This window comes from Chrysochloris asiatica, unplaced genomic scaffold (genome assembly GCF_000296735.1).
Source record: "Chrysochloris asiatica unplaced genomic scaffold, ChrAsi1.0 scaffold00024, whole genome shotgun sequence".
NCBI lineage: Eukaryota > Metazoa > Chordata > Mammalia > Afrosoricida > Chrysochloridae > Chrysochloris > Chrysochloris asiatica.
In genome coordinates this window covers 8859394-8876778 of record NW_006408542.1, presented here as the reverse complement: position 1 = coordinate 8876778, position 17385 = coordinate 8859394, and the positions used below count along the sequence as shown (strand labels likewise).

The 17385-nt window shown below is 39.9% G+C and overlaps 1 protein-coding gene across 15 annotated transcripts in view; it reads left to right on the top strand.

The window, feature by feature from the left end:
- LOC102837288 (sodium/calcium exchanger 1-like) overlaps window positions 1-15307 on the top strand; it is a 451223-nt gene extending 435916 nt beyond the window's left edge. For 14 of the 15 annotated variants that reach the window (XM_006839397.1, XM_006839396.1, XM_006839395.1 and 11 more), the window contains one exon: window positions 14710-15086. In XM_006839397.1, coding sequence (XP_006839460.1) covers window positions 14710-15086 — 377 coding nt within the window. Of the gene's footprint in view, window positions 1-14709 lie in introns of all 15 variants that reach the window. The other variant, XM_006839394.1, reaches the window with a different exon arrangement.
- The last annotated feature ends 2078 nt before the right edge of the window (window positions 15308-17385 follow it).

Genomic DNA, 17385 nt, shown 5'->3' with positions numbered 1-17385 from the left:
TATTTTAAACCCAGCAGAATTACAGTATTGACCAATGCCCTCTGTAGAAATCCAAGTTTTTACAATCACAGTTAGCCCTGTTAACAATCATTCATAAATGAATTATATCGTACTATCAGCATCTTTTCCCACCTCTTTCACCCAGACCTATCAAGGAATAAGGGAGTCCTGGTGTGGTGCTGTGGGTTAATGCGCCAGACTGCAAAGCCACTTGAACTGCAAGGTTGGTGGTTCAGTCTCACCAGTCGCCCCTCGGAAACCCTATAAGGATTGCTGTGGGTTGGAACGACTTGAAGGCACTTAACAACAACAACAATCCGATAATAAATGGTATTTGTTGGGAATTAAAAAGATTATGAATAAAAGACCCATATAAAGAAATTCACTGCACTGCTGCGCCCCAAACCTCAGCCCCATCTAACACAGCCATGAGTGCTGACATACGTTAAAAGACTAGTTTTTGTTGTTGTTAAGTGCTATAAAGTCAGTTCCAACTCATAGCAACCCTATATAGGGTTTTCAAGGAGTGGCTGGTGGATTTGAACCCCCGACGTTGTTATTCAAACTGACCTTTTGGTCCAGTACATTATCCCACCATAGCACCACACACCAGGACTCCAAAAGGCTGCAATTCCTGTCTTCCCAAAGAAATTGTCTTATTTAGATGAGGCTTTTTGTTAAAATGTGTGTTTATTAATCTTTCCCATTATTATAAAAAAGATAGTCAACACAACATTTGCCAATATAGCATTTGTCCCTTTGCAGTACAGAGAAGCCAGGTACATCAATCACATGATATAACCATCACCAATATTCATTGACATATTCATAAGCAATATCATTGACATCCTCATAAACAAAAACATAATTCTAGCTTGACAGTGATTCCTGTCCTTTCTCTTTCCCTCCTGCCTCTGTTAACCACTGTTGCACTCTGGTCTCTATACATTTGCCTGTTTTCAAGTGTTTTTCTTTGGTGAGATTTTATCAATTTTGTCCTTTTATGGTAGTCTTATTTCAGTCAAATTCTTCTTCCAGGATTCATTCCTGTTATTCTTGCTTCAGGACTTTATTTCTCTTTATGGCAGAGTCACATGCTAGCATTTTAATTACACAAGTTATAAATACTGCATGTTCTTTGTAACAAGATAGGGAATATGGAGAAGCAAGTAACGCAAAGGAAATCATGCCATCCTTCCACCATTTGCATTTTTATATCTATCTTTCAAAGTTTAAAACCTTGGGATATTTTCTAAATTGCCTAAAAGTGTGTATATAAATATCTATTATATATGTACCCAGACCTTTTTGTGGACTCATATTAGACATAATTATGTAGTCCGGGTTCTCATTTAGTAATGTGGCATGAATATTTTTTGTTATTGTTAGTCGCCATACCTTTATAGCATCATCTTAACAACTGTGTAATCCATGAAGTTGTGATTTCTTTTATCAAAATTTATGGACAAATTATTTATAATTTTCTATTACATAAAAACTCTGCAATGACTGTTCCATTACATAAACTTCTAAACATGTAACATGATTTCTAAATATTTAGAAGTAGAATTGCTGAGCCCAATAGTTTTTGTGGTTTTTTTGGAAGATTTTTATAGGTACATATACCTTTTTATATAACATGATCAATCTATAGGAATGATCTATAGGGGGAAATTTCACACCAATTCATAGAGTTAGGTTAAGAACATAGATTATCAGAACTTCTTAAAATCCCTCAAATCTCATCTGTCCTGTTTCTTCCATCTGTGGATTAGGCCATGCCTCCTCCAGTGCTGGAATGAGGTTATTTGAGGTGACATTTTTTGCTTAAGGAGTGTCTCTATTTGCATACTCTCAATGATAAGCAATGGACTGCTAACCACAAGGTCAGCAGTATAGGAATCCCTTTACAAAGTCACTATAAGTGGCTTTTTAGAACCGACTCCATGGCACTTAACAACAACAACATAGAAGTTCAGCCTAGAAAAGTCTACATGGTGTCACTGTGACTCAGAGTCTACTCAACAGTACCCAACAATAACAACAGCAGCAGTGATCAGCTCTCCTTAATGTGTAATATGCAAAACAGCACTTTCAAGAAAGAGAATGTACGTGTAAAATAAATAGCTTAGTAAATACCTATAAGGTATAGACACATGTTGAGTGTCTTCATTGTAGCATCTAGCTCCAGAGACTTGGCATCCTGCCAAAATAGTGCAGCGAAGGGATGATATCTTGCATAGATCAAGAAGGCTACCTGGAGGGATGAGCAATGGTTTCTGAATTCTTAATTTCTTATCCAAGTTACAGTAAAGTTTTCCCATTCGCTATCTCTAGTTTTATGGATTCTTGGAGACCCTTATCTTCACCAACTGGAAAGCAGGACTAGAAAAGAGAGAAGAGGATTTTCTGAGAACTCTCATCTGTCAGTTTGTTGTACTGTGGTGACTTCTGTGTTGCTGTGATGCTGGAAGCTATGCTACTGGTATTTCAAATACAGCAGGGTTGCCTTAATGGACAGACTAGAAAGAGAGAACCTGGTGGTCTATTGCTACAGAAAATGGCTAGTAAAAAGTAGACCTTTGTCTGATATAGTGCCATAAAATAAACCCCTCAGGTTGGAAGGGGTTCAAAACACAAGGGAAGAGCTGCCTCCTCAAAGTTGAGTTGTCCTTAATGACAGGGATGCTATAAAGCTTTCAGAATCTTCATTTACTGATATGACCTAATGTAAAATAAGAAACAGCTGCAAACATCCATTAATAATCAGGATGTGGACTGTACTCAGTATGAATCTAGGAAAATTGGAAGTTGTCAAAAATGAAATGGAATAATTGATGATAGATATTCTAGGCAGTAGTGAGCTAAAATGGACAGGTACTTGCTGATTTGAAATAACCATATGGTTTCAATCCTGGGAATGATAAACTGAAGAATTGTTGTTATGTGTCATGGAGTCGGTTCCGACTCATAGCAACCCTATACAAGGTTTCCAAGGCTGTAAATCTTTACAGGAGCAGAAAGCCTTATCCTTCTCCCATGGAACAGTGTCACATTAATTGTCAAAAAGAACAAGTGAAGAAATATCTTGAAGTACAAAGCTTTTAGTGGTAGGATAATATCCAAATACCTATGAGCAAGTTGAGCTAATATGATGATTCTTCAAATAGATTTGACACATCAAACCATAATGAATGAAGACCAGGTGACTTGTGAGATGACATAATGCATAAAGAAATAAGAAGTAATTAAAAATACGGGAAAGAAAAGACCAGAATAAGTGTCAGAAGAGACTCTGAAACTTGTTCCTGATGGTACAGTAGCTAAAGCAAAAGAAAGAACTGAAGAAAACATTCAAGCTTTGACTTGAAATGCTGAAGGGATTCTATGGGCAAAATTATTGTACAACACAGGAAGCATCAAAAGAAGATGGAAGCAATACACAGAGCCAGTATACCAAAAGGACTGGTCAATGTTCAAACATTTCAGGAGGTAGCATATTATCAAGAATCAATGGGACTGAACGAACAAATCCAAGATGCATTGAAGGCGATGACAAAGAACAAGACTTTAGAAACTGATGGAGTACCAAATGCAGTGTTTCAATATAGAAACCAGACGCATTCTTTTGTCTATGCCAAGAAATTTGGAAAAGAGCTACCTGGCCAAACGAATGGAAAAGATACATTTGTGCTCATTCTAAAGAAAGGTGGTTCAAAAGAATGTGGAAATTATCTAATGACATCTTGTTGTTGGCAAGTGCAGTTGAGTCAGTTCAGACCCATAGTGACCCAGTATAGGGTTTCTGAGGAGTGGTTAGTGAGCTTGAACCACCAATCTTGTGGTTCAAACTGACCTTGCAGTCCAGGGCTCCAGTGATATATTAATATCACACTTATGTAAAATTTTACTTGTGAAGATAATTTAAAAAATGGTTATGGAAGTACATTGATAGAGAACTGCCAAAAATTCTGGCCACATTCAAAAGACCATGTGGAATGAGAAATATCACTGCTGATACCAGATACATCTTAGTTATAAACAAATAATTCCAGAAAGATATTTGCCTGTGTCTTGTGTTGACTATGCAAAGGCATTCAACTGTGTGGAACAAAACAAATTATAGATAACATTGCTGTGAGTAGCAATTACATAACATTTCATTGTGCTCATGCAGAACCTACACATAAACCAAAGGCAGTCATTCGAACAGAACTAGGGAAAAAATCAGGAAAGGCATGCATCAGGATTGTATCCTTTCACTATACTAAATCAATCTCTGTGCTGAAAAAATCATCCGAGAAGCCAGACTATAAAAAGAGTGTGGCATCAGGATTAGAGGACAACTCACTTACAACCTGCAATATTAACAACCTGAAAGACTGAGGTGAACCTGACCCAAGCTATGGTAGTTTCAGTATTCTCATGTGCATGTGAAAAAATGAATAAAGAAGACTGTAGAAGAATTGATGCATTTGAATTATGGTGTTAGAGGAGAATAGTAAAAGTACCATGGACTGCCAAAAGATCAAACCAACTTGTGTTGGAAGAAGTACAGGCAGAATACTCCTTAGAAGTCAGGTTGGGCAGACTTCATCTCTTATACTACGGACATATTGTCAGGAGGGACTAGTCCCTGGAGAAGGACACAATGCTTGGTCAAGTGGAAGGTCAGCACAAAAGAGGAAGACCTCCAATGAGATGGATTGGCACAGTGGCAGCACCAATGGGATCAAGCCCAGCAATGATTGTAAGGTTGGCACAGGACTGGCCAGTTTTTTGTTCTATTGTACACAACCTTGCTTGCTGAAAACAAAGAGGACTTGAAGCACTTACTGATGAAGATCAAAGATTACAGCCTTCAGTATGAATCACACTTTTACATAAACAAAACAAAAACCTTCACTAACCAAAAAGAAACATCATAATGAAATGTAGAAAAGACTGAAGTTGTCAGAAATTTCATTTTACTTGGATACACAATCATTCATGGAAGCATCAGTGAAGAAATTAAACCATATATTTTACTGCGAAAATCTGCTGCTAAAGACCTCCTTAAAGTGTTGAAAGCAAAGATGTCACTTTGAAGACTATGGTGCACTGACCCAAGCCACGGTATTTTCAATCACCTTATATGCTTGTGAGTCCTAGTGTGGCACTGTGGGTTAGTTGGTTTGAACCGCAAGGTCAGAGGTTTAAGCTCACCAGCTGCTCCTCAGAAACCCTATACAGGGTCGCTGTGAGTCAGAACCAACTCAACTGCACTTAACAACAGCAATAACATTTGCTTGCAGAAGCTAACAATGAAAAAGGAAGCTCAAAGAAGAATGGATGCGTTGGAATTATGGTCTTGGCAAAGAATATCGAACATACCAAGGACTTCCGGAAGAACAAATAAATCTATCTTGGAAGAAGTAGTCAGGATGCTACTTAGAAGTAAAGATGATGAGACTTGCTCTTACGTACTTTGGGCATGTTTTCAGGAGAGACCAGGTCCTAGATGCACATCATGCTTGGGAAAGTAAACGGTTAGTGATAAAGATGAAAACCCTCAAGGAGATAGATTGACACAGTGGGAGCAGCAGTGAGCTCAAATAGAGCAAAGGATTGTGAGGATGGAGGAGGACTAGGCAGTGCTTTGTTCTTTTGTACATAGATAGGGTTGCTATGAACCGGAGCCGACTCAACAGCATTTAACCACCACATATAGGAGACAGGTGGTCCAGAAATAGAACAAAACTCAGAAGAAAGAAGCAGGTTTCAAAAGCAAAGAGGATAAAGAGAAAAAGGGGGATTACTGACACAGTTTTGTTTAGAGACAGGCTTGGATTGTTGCCTAGACAAGAAGTGAATTTCAATTACATCTACACAATAACAAGCAGAAAGCTTGGAAATATGACAGTCCAGCTATTTGTTTTAGCCCCAAATCTGTCCTTCCTTTTTTATAATTAACAAAATGTGTTGTTTGACTAAATCTTACCTAATTTTTTTTTTGCCCTCATTTGTGTTGGTATTATTAAAATGAGTGTTTATTATAAAAGTAACAGAAACATAGCTCAAAATAAAAAATACCAAAATTTTAATGTTATTTTAAAAGTAGATTCATTCAAAACCACTTTTATGTACTATGTTGTTGTTATTGTTAAGTGCCGTGGAATTTGTTCCAATTCATAGCAACCCTGTATAGTGTTTCTGAGGCTGTAATCTATTCACGAGCCAAAATCAAAAATCATCTTTCTCCAAAGGAGTGGCTGGTGGGCTTGAACTGCTGACCTTATGGTTCACAGTCCATTATTTACCCTATGAAGCCACTGCACTCCCTTATATACTATAAGACATGTAAATGCAATACTAGGAGAATCCAAGAACTGAAGGGGGATAAAAGAGTGTTCTTTGTCCATTATCTCTTTTAATGTTTTAAAAGAATGATGGGTCTTCCATGCAAACACGCTGACCCAGCTGAGCCGATTTTCACTCAATTTCTAATCTATATCAGTATGCTATTTTGCTAACAGCATCAGAATAATGTTTATAGGTAGAACAATTTTCTTTTTAATCCAAATGTCTGCTCTTTAATGTTGGGTTCATTAAGACAGAGTTGAGCATAATGAAACATTGAAATTTTCAAATGTCAGACATATTAGTTATTTTGTCCCTGTCCACACTGCCGTAGATTTGTTTGCTACGCCACATATCGATTCTAACTGGAAAGACACTTTTGGTACAGATCCTGACTTCACCTCTTACCGAGTATATGACTGGGAAAATTGCTTTAGTGTTCCCATCTGTAAAATAGGTATAATTATAGTTCTAGCCTTATAGAATTGTCCTGTGGATTAATGAGAGTACATACTTAGTACCTAGAGTAGCAAGCCTCAATAAATGTTAACAATTGTCATTATCCCCACCATCATATCTGGACAGTAAGGACAGAGCCATGTTCTCACATGATCCTGTATGAAGGCTATGGACCCTGAATCACCTAGATAAAACAGACTTGGACAAAAGAGCCCAATACCATCAGTATATGCTCTACTATCACTAGCCCAACGAATTCTGAATAATGATAATAGATATGCTACACCTTTCTATACCTTCTTTCTTTCAATCATCGTACCAGCCAAGCAAAATTGGTACATTTATTCTCCCTATTTAACAGGTAGGTATCAGAGGGTCCAGTACAGGCAAATAGGACCAGAACTAGGTCTTACACCAAAGCTTAGATTCTTTGCTACTATAACCGGATACATTATACGCCCACGGTTAGTAGGATAGGCACTCTTCAGAAACATAGACTCTGTTTACCAAATTAGCTACTCACATGAGCTTCAGCTTGCTTAGTATCAGCTGATAATCAGGACCATTAATTAACGTGAACCTGCAAGTTCCATCCAGCTCCTGTTCACCGTGGTTGGCAGTTCAAACTCATTAGCCACTCCTTGGAAGGAAGATGAGTCTGTCTGCTCCCGCAGATATTTACAATCTGAGAAACACTATGGAAGGGCTTTTTTTGAGTCGGAATCAATTCGATGGCAGTGAGTTAGTTTGATTTGGTTTTCCTATGCACCAGATTTGACCAGAACCAGGAAACTTTCCTCAAGTCAGTCAACCTTGTACAGTTTACCTGATTAGGTACCAACTGGAACTTCCATCCCTCTAATGTGCATGAGATTTCTTTTTTTTTCTTTTTTTGTGAAAGAAGCAGGACTCCCAAAGTGAAGATTTCCAAACCTACCTGAGCACACTTAATTGGCAAACCCCCAAACCCTGTTAATCCCAGGTCTCAAGAGGCACTCAACTATTTCCTTTCACTACACTCTGCTAATTTATTTGGGACTCTTTTCTGGGCTGAGGTGAGGGCAGTGAGTGGCCAAGCAATTGAATAGAATCAAACTCACCTCAAATAGCCAGAGTTTTTTGAAAAGCTCAAAATGTTCTTTTTTATATCAGTCAAGAATTTGAACTAGTAATTTTAGCAAAGTCCATGAACCTAAGAGGTATACACATGGAAGGGGAATCTTGGATTGTCTTTGGGGTATTTGTGAATAGAGCTCTGAAAAATAATACCAATCTTGGTGTGTTTAAGAGTGGAGTAGTAGCATTTCCTTTTGATAACTTGTATCAAATTACAGTTTGGAAAACAGATCAAATAGTATTGTCGGTTTCTGCTAATTCTCTTCTGTCATGTGTTCCCTGAAAAGTACTTCGCTACTAATATATTTCCATTTTTATTGGAACTAATCATTTTCTTTCATTTAAAAATATATCAGGATTTCAAATACCGAAAAGGAAAAAGAAGTTTTGTGGGTACCTCTATTGTTTTACATGTCCAATTCGTTACATACATCACCTGTTTAGTACAGGGGAGACGCCATGTTCTTCATTACGTGACTGAAACAATACAACTCTGAGTGGCTGTTACTGAATCTAATGGGATAAGCACTGGAGTGCAAGGTCAATTTGAACTTCAAGGTTGGCAGTTTAAACTCACCAGCTGTTCCTCAGAAACCCTATATAAGTTCACTATGAGGCAGATGGACTTAACAACACTTAATAACAACAATGCTCAGGCACACCTGAGGTCATTAAGTAGAAACTCTAGGCAGGGTCAAGGTGGTGGTGGCTGTGTGCCATGGAGTCGGTTCCGACTCATAGCAACCCTATACAGGGTTTGTGAGGCTGTATATCTTTACGGGAGCAAAACGCCCCATTTTTCTCCCACGGAGCAGCTGGTAGTTTCGAACTGCTGACCTTGCGGTTCGTAACCCAATTCATAACCACTACGCTACCAGAGCTCCTTAGGCAAGGCCAAGAGGTTGCTATGTTTTAGAGTTGCTCTGGAGATTCTGATTGACTGTTGGGGATACAAATGTGTAGAAGCCGGTACCCCCGAGGGTCGTCTTCAGCTTTTTAATTCATCTATGTTTTCTTTTCTTCCAAAATTAAGTCATACCACACTGTCTCTGTTTCTCTTTCACTTTCTTCAGATACAACTTTCAGGGACTGAAATTTTGTCTGGCTCAAGTGGTACCCCCTTTTTCAATTTTTATGTCTAACTGATCATGAATCATTCCGATAACTATAACTCCCTGACCTTTTGAACTTTAGTTGGAAGTCAAGGACTTTTGCCACTGTGGTACTGAAGTGAATGTGTCTACAAGGGGCTTTAAAAAGTTTGTGGACAAATGAAATTGAAAGATAATGAAATTTTCCATAAACGTTTTAAAGCCCCTGCGTATGTGTGTGAGGTCTCCAAGGATAAATGCATATTGCTAACAAGACAAAACTTTAAGGTCTTCAGTGGCAGCAGAAAAACTAGCACTTAAAGAGGCAAAAGTTCTGTTTGATTTCTAAAAGCGGCTGACAGAAGAACACAGAAGTGAAGAAAGAACATAATGGAGGCTATATGCATGATTTAAGCAAAGATTCCTGATTTACAGACACTAGAAAGGCTAGGTCCTGTGCCCAGAAGATATCTTTAAAGTTCTTTTAGAGCTTAAGTTCAATGCAGTGTTTAAAATAAAACAAGAGTGTCTTCAATCTTTAATAGTAATTCTATCACATTTTTAAGTGTGGCTGTCATTTAAAACTCACCATGGCCCATGTGCATCAGAGTAAAAGAATGATCCATATGGATTTTGTGACTACGACCTTTCAGAAGTTGACTGTCAGGCATTTCTCCCAAAATGCCTCTGGATGGACTCAAACTGCCAACCTGTTGTTAGCAGCCAAGAGCATTAACTGTTTATTCAACCCAGAGACAATTCACTGGCATATGTTAAATGAGTAGGATCATAAAATAAAATCTTTAAAGGGAGCTAAAGTCCCCCAAAAGTTGAAAATTATTAACATAAATAAAAATTCCTTACCACTGTGGATTATCTTGGATGTGGTTGTATTATAAAATTACCTAGTAAGATTGAGCATTCATTAAGTTCCAGACTTTATTCTGATCATTTTTCATTTCTTTCAAAATTCTATCATCTTCTGACCTAGTAAGTGAAGGAACCAGGAGTCAACTAATTTCCCCCTCCCTTGGGCCTTTCATGGTATTCTTGCTGATGGTGGTGGTGGTGGTGTGCCACCGAGTTTGGTTCTGACTCATAGTGACCCTGTATAGAGTTTCCGAGGAGGGGCTGGTGAGTTTGAACTGCTGATTTTGTGGTTCAGACCAATCTTATGGTCAAGTGCTTGTAGAATGACTTGAGAAATACAGAAAGGTAATGTTCAGTAGCACCAGCCCCTCTGCCAAGCCCACCTAAGTTGTTTTATGAGCAAAATGACACTATATCTGAAAGCATCAGTTTCTAAGAGAAATCAACAGCTTTTTACTCTTCTCCAATTATCTGTTTCTCTGAAACTCAACTTCTCCACCTCCCGCAAAGGTATATACATTGGCACCATGAGCAAGAGCCCCATCCCCTTGCCTCCAAGCTGCTTAATCAAAATGAAATCCACCTGAGACACTCGTTAAACTCCTTTGTTCCTCCCTTAGAAAATCTACTAACTGCATCTGGGATCAACCCTAAATATTCACTTCTTAAAAAACAAAGTTCTCTGGGCATTTTTTAGGTCAGTGGTGTACATATGTTGCCATTAGATCCACTTTTGAAGCACAGTCAAATCTGCCACCATTTATGTCATGTCTTCATGCCTAAAAAGGGTTTAGGGTCAGCACTGGACTGATAACCACTAGGTCAGCAGTTCAAACCCACCAGCTGCTCCTAGGAAAACCTACATAGAGTTGCTATGAGTCAGAACAAACTCAACGGCACTTAGCAACAACAACGAGTCAAAGTGAGCTGTTCATCTCTCCAGTAGCTTATGCTGAGATGATTAGGGCCACGTGGCATTTGAAGTGAAGAGTCTAAATATTTGAACACACCCTAAGAGCAGCAGGAAAAAAATCCATGTATAACTGGACCCTCACAGTTAAAACCTATGTTGTTCAAGGGTCAACTGTAAATTTTACATGGAGTTTTGACAGTGCAAGAAGTCAGTGATCCCTTACCCCCACATTGTTCAAGGGTCAGCGGTTTGTTATATTGAACATGCCTTCAAGTATGCCAGTCACATTGGAAATCTGATTTCTATGTGTTTGTATTTAACAGACCAAGCTCTGAAGGTGATGACACTCCCATGAGATCAAGGCAGGAATTATTTCCTGGATTTCACTTTGGGGAATGACACTTGTATGACATTTACCTTGTTCTACGATAGGCAAAGTATAGTTACGTGTTCCAGAATTCGCCTTGGCAGTGCCTGACGTGATGTGTGCTGTGTAGCTCTATGCACTCAGCAGTCAAACGGTGGTAGGCGATCACTTGGGAAGAATCCATCACGTTTCATTTGGAAAACAGAGGTGTCTCTGTTGGAACTAAGGTTACTGGTTTGGATTTAGATATGCTTCTTTTTCAAAATGTTAACTATCGAATTGAAAATATACAAAAACCCTGATCAACATACAAAAGCCCAGGTAAACACAACCTGTAATACTCAAAGGGGCCCCAAAGCATGTTTTATTTGCATGGCAAGCTAGTCACTTTGGCTATGAATTTGTAGGAAATCTAGAAAGCAACAGTTGTACATGAAAGCTGACCATTCCTAGTAAGAGTTTTCTTGTACTATTCACATGAAATAGTTGTTGATAATGGGTTGGGTGAGAGGAAACGACTGCAGATTAGGTGTGGCCTACATTCAGGCCAGAAGGACTGATTTGAATGTTTGAGGGTCACCTGAGGCCAAGAGTCTTTGACTTTCGACTTCCCTCCCTTCATGGGCAGCAAGCAGTACAGATGCCATCTGGAAATTATAGGATTTCTTAGTAGAAATGATCACCCACGAGTCCAGTGTGCCATTTATGACGTGTTGGGGCATGTAAGCAGGTATGTTCCATAGACTAGTGCCAAATCACCTGTCCTTATAACGTAAGCAGGACTTTGACTAGGTTTGAAACTGTTCAGTCATGGCCAAGGAAGTGAAATTGGAACAGATCTGACTTTTTCAAGTTTGGGTGAAATGCAATGGTAGCTGAAATAAGAAAAATTGTGGGATGAAAGCTTGGAAGAGACATAGCTGAGTTCTTTCAGCAACCTGATGAGGGAGATTTAATTATCGCCAGGACAGTGGAGAGCAACACACATTCAAAGCAGCTGGGTCAGCCACCATCTTTAAACAGGACAACAGTGTTTCTGCCTCTTCTGTGAGTCCAAACCCACTCAGCACCTAACAACAGCAATTGGAATTTGCTTTCTATCATGGACTGAGGTCAGAATCAATGAAAGGGACCCTCAGGTGTGACCAACTCCCTTCCAGAAAGAATGTGATCCTGAAGATGCCAGTAGTCTCTGAGACTCCTAAATAACCCTTTAACCACTATAAAGCAGAATATTCTACTGGCTAATAAGGAGCTCTGATAGCGTAGTGGTTATGAATCGGGCTGCGAACCTTAAGGTCAGCGGTTCGAAACTACCAGCCGCTCTGCGGGAGAAAGATGAGGCTTTCTACTCCCGTAAAGATTTACACCCTCGGAAACCCTGTACAGGGTCGCTATGGGTCGGAACCGACTCGACGGCACTTAACAACAACAACAATGTGGATTTGGGATTCCTGGTGTGGCGCTGTGGGTTAATGCACCAGACTGCAAAACCATTTGAACTGCAAGGTTAGTGGTTCAAGCTCACCAGCTGTTCCTTGGAAACCCTATACAGGGTCACTGTGGGTTGGCACCAACTTGATGACACTTCACAACAACGACAATGTGGATTTATACGCTTCTATGTATTGTCCCCATTGGAGATTAAAGAGGAAGGATGGTGGCAACAGAGAAGGGAAACTAATGTAGTTGTCATAGAAACTGACAACTCAGAGCATGCCAGAGACTTCAGAAGGACCAGAGCAGAGACACAACACCATGTAGTATTACAACTCTGGTTGTACCCTACTTTGCAAATGTGAGTTCAAATTGATAGTTATCAGCAGCTACTATGATTCAACTCTGCAAGGTATTTTGCAAAGGTCGCTAAAAGGACTTTGATATCAGCAATTAGGTAATACTATAGATCAGAAATTGAGTATCTGGCAAGTTCTGTTAACATGCATAGTAAATAGAGCAATTTCAGCCTCAACCCAAGCATTTAGACCAATCAATCCTTTTCTTTCTATGTAACCTTCCAAACCAATAAAAAGAGAAACTAAATTTGTGCCAGGAAGCATGACAACCATTTTACACATAGTAATTTAATGTACTACAGAACTCTCATGTGGATATCACTATAGTCTTCCACAGATTAGGAAACTAAGGCTCAGAGAAGACAAATAATCTGCCCAGGATCACACTATTAGTGGTAAGGACAGGATTTGAAACCCTCTGGTTCAAATGTATGCAAAACCCTTGGACTGTCTTCAACAAGAGTTGTAAGTTGGCCATGCCTTTCCTATCTTAATTATTAGTACACTCAGAGTTTTGAGATTTGTCCTTGATATGCATGGCATAATGCAAAGTGAAATGGTGAAATAAACAAGAGTCTTCCTAGTTGTGCGATGTTGCACCTATTACTCTAAGCCTAGTTTCTTCAACTCACTGTTGTTATGAAGTGCCGATGAGTCGGTTCCGACTGCAGGTGGCCCTATACAGGGTTTTTTAATCAAGCACAGCAATTTGAGTAGATCTTCTTACCTATCCAGAAGGCTGTAGGCAAATGCCAACTATATTGTTGCTAAGTGCTGTCAAGTTGGTTGTGACTCATAGAGACCCAGTGTAGGGTTTTTGAGAAGCAACTGGTGGGTTTGAACCATGACCTTGCAGTTAGCAGTCCAGTGCTTATCCTACAGCGGCACACCAGAACACCTGTTACAGCTCAATTATTTTCAATTACACTATTATCTTGCTTTTCAAAATTTATAATTTTTTCATCTAAATAACTAGAGATTTAGTAATACTCTCTAGCAATAGTCTTCAAGCTTTTATTTGCCTAGGAATCCTTCAGGATTTTGTTTAAAGAGGTACCTGGGACCCAGTAGTTGAGATTCATCAGGCTACATATTGTTCTTGTTAATGTCATCCTGTCAGTTCCAACTCATAGCAACCCTGTGTAGTTTACAAGGAGCAGCTGGTGAGTTTGAACCTTGCAGTCCAATGCTTATTCTACAGCTCCACACCAGGACTACAGTATGCACTCACCTCATGGCATTGGTGGTCCAGTAGTAGGATTTTCTCCTTCCATGTAAGAAACCCCATCCCAGACAGTGCACATCATGTGCATCTGTCAGTGAAGGCCTGCTATGTTGCTACGATGCATTTGGTTCCATTGTGCCTGGGGCCCCCATGAGTCAGAAGTTGACTCAGGCGTAGACAGCAACAAGAAGAAGGATTGCATGTGATTCTGATGTAGAAGCTCTGTGATCACTCTTTGAGAAAAGGTTATCCTAAAGCTCCGTCTTAAAAAGAATCGTATTATCTGTGGGTCAAGAACTCGACCAAGATGATCCAGTCAGTGAGTGACAGTGCCTAGCCCTTGACTCCTGATATCTCGATCCTTTATTCTGGTCTCATGATTTGGACTCATACGGAACATCCAAACTTGCTCTTGGTCATTGGGTTTACAACTGGGGTTTGATTGTAGAGTAGACAGCTGAAGCTTCCAGCACCCAACAGATACTTCTAGAGAGTTAAATGAATATCGTTGCCTCTTTCTTCTTCCTCTGCAGACACTTTTGCAAGCAAAGTGGCCGCCACCCAGGACCAGTATGCAGATGCATCCATAGGTAACGTCACTGGAAGCAACGCGGTGAATGTCTTCCTGGGAATTGGAGTGGCTTGGTCCATTGCTGCCATCTACCATGCAGCCAACGGGGAACAGTTCAAAGTGTCCCCTGGCACACTAGCTTTCTCTGTCACTCTCTTCACCATTTTTGCTTTCATCAATGTGGGGGTGCTGCTGTATCGGCGGAGACCAGAAATCGGAGGTGAGCTGGGTGGGCCCCGGACTGCCAAGCTCCTCACATCCTCCCTTTTTGTGCTCCTGTGGCTCTTGTACATTTTCTTCTCCTCCCTGGAGGCCTACTGCCACATAAAAGGCTTCTAAAGGAACAACCAGATATAGTAAATTTATATATATATATAAATATATACATATATATACATAAAGATTTATGTATAATGAACAGAGGAAACTGACATTTGTCATGTTCACTTACCTGCTGATGGAATCCAACTTCAAGAGCATACTCTGTCCCAGGGCTGAAGTAAGAAACCATCACCTCCCATCCCCCGGGGCCTCGTCATGTTGAAGAAGGCACGGAGGCAGGGCCATCTTTACAACTCGGCCTAGAAGGGTTGTACTCTCTCCAGGTTGATCAAATGTTCAGGCTTTGATTTGTTCTCCGGTTTTTGCTTTTCTTTTGGTGGAGTCGTAGAGGTGGTTAATACTTGGCTATTGCTTTGTTTTATTTTGTTGTTTTGTTTTGTGGGGAGGGTCAGGGTGTCTGCTTCTCTTTGTGGGAGGTGAAGAACAATCCAAATGTAAATGGATTTTTGAAAAAAAAAATGCAAATCATTAAGATTCCCCTCTCCTCCTCTCAACTCTTTAAAAAAAAAAAAAAAATTGGGGGCTAAGAAAGTATCTGGGCATGGAAAAAGAAAGAAGCATGTCTTCAGTGTATCACCAAATGTCATGCTTATCTCCAGAATTTGAGCCGAGGTGAATCTGCCTCCAGGACACAGCACAAGAGCTCTGATGGAACCAGGAAAAGTGATGGTTCTAGATATAGTCTAATATTTGAAGATATGGTGCCTGAAACTCTTATTCAACGTGTACAGGGATCATGTGCCTAGATTCCCAGGAACATGCAAAATCCGTTCTTTCTTACCTTTTTAGCTCCGGACTAATGATTAACAAGGCCCTTACTCTGGTGTTCCAACTCGGAGACCCTTCCTAGATCCCCCTTCCCAATTTTCCTCCTCTTACCCTCCAGCACTCCTGCAAACAGAAAGAATAACCCCTTCAAAGAGCATATCATCCTTTTCCATTTGCATCAATATGTGTCCCAGTCCCATGTTGCTGCTGCCTGGGATTGTCTGTCAGTTTTCTTTACAGAGCATCCATGGCCTGCACAATCCTGGTCCAGTCCTGACTGAACATTTCTGCTCCTTATTCCTTCATGTGCCTGTTTGGGAATGTTGTTGTGATACTTGTTACACAGTGCATGGATGAAAAACAAAACAAAGCGTATCTGTATATAGTAGAGTATAGCATATACTGATATCCCATTCAGCAACGTTGATTGGACATCGAAGACATAAGTGAGTTTTCTTTTCACCTGAGTTGTTACTTTCTGTGTTGTTACTAAGTTTCATTATTACTAGGGGAAAAAAAGGAGAAAATAGCATATATATTCGTGGATCTGCACATTCATTTTTAAGAAGCAATAACTGTCATGTGGGAATTTAAAGTCATTGAGAGGACAGCAGGCAAACTCCAGAGTATCTTCTTGGAAAATGAGCCATGTGGAACACACCAGAGGCCTCTAAGTTATCCAGTAACTCAGGCAGGCCAAGGAGAAAGGCATTATGGAGTAGTAGATGAGTGAGACATGCCTGGGCTGTGAGAGCCCCCCATTTCCACGACACCACTTCCCCCAATATTTATTTCACGTCTGCTCTGTCTGGCACAGATGGTAGATAGTGCTGGCTTAGTCATTTTATTTTTTTATGTAAAAGACTATTTTGAGCCCTGCTTTTTACACCGTGCAGACCCCTCTGATTATATCTGCAGTTTCTGGGCAGGAGAGATGTCAGTGTGACCCAGGGGCCCCTAAGAGTGTGTCTCCTCTATATATAACTAAAGAGTAGCAATTAGATGAGAAGATTAGTGCCTCCCAGGGGAAGTACACTGGGAGGTTTTTAACCCTTCAATAGAAAAGGAATGGCTCTTTTTTATTTCAGATTACCAAAGAGTGTGCATAACCTAGCATTGCAAAGTAGTAAGTCCATCAGTGGGAACAAATGGGATGACACTGACCACCTCTCAATGGTTTCTCTCCCTACAGTGAACCCCAGGCCAGAGGCTCCCCCTGGCCCTTTTATTTTATTAAAAGACACTTAAGAAATAAAATCTGTCGCAACTTACCTTCTCTTCTTTCTACTGGGTATCATAATCATTCTTCAATTAATAAATCCAATGATTGAGTGAATAATTAAATGAATTATCTTAAATCGAATGTTCTTTACCCATACACATGTACTGTGCTACCTCCTGGGTACTTAACCAAAATCCATACAACCCAGATACCTGCCCTCATGGGGTTTACAGTTTAATGTGACTGCTATTTCCACAATTATAAATGAGCACAGCCATATGGAAACAGCTTTATTTTGCAAGGAAA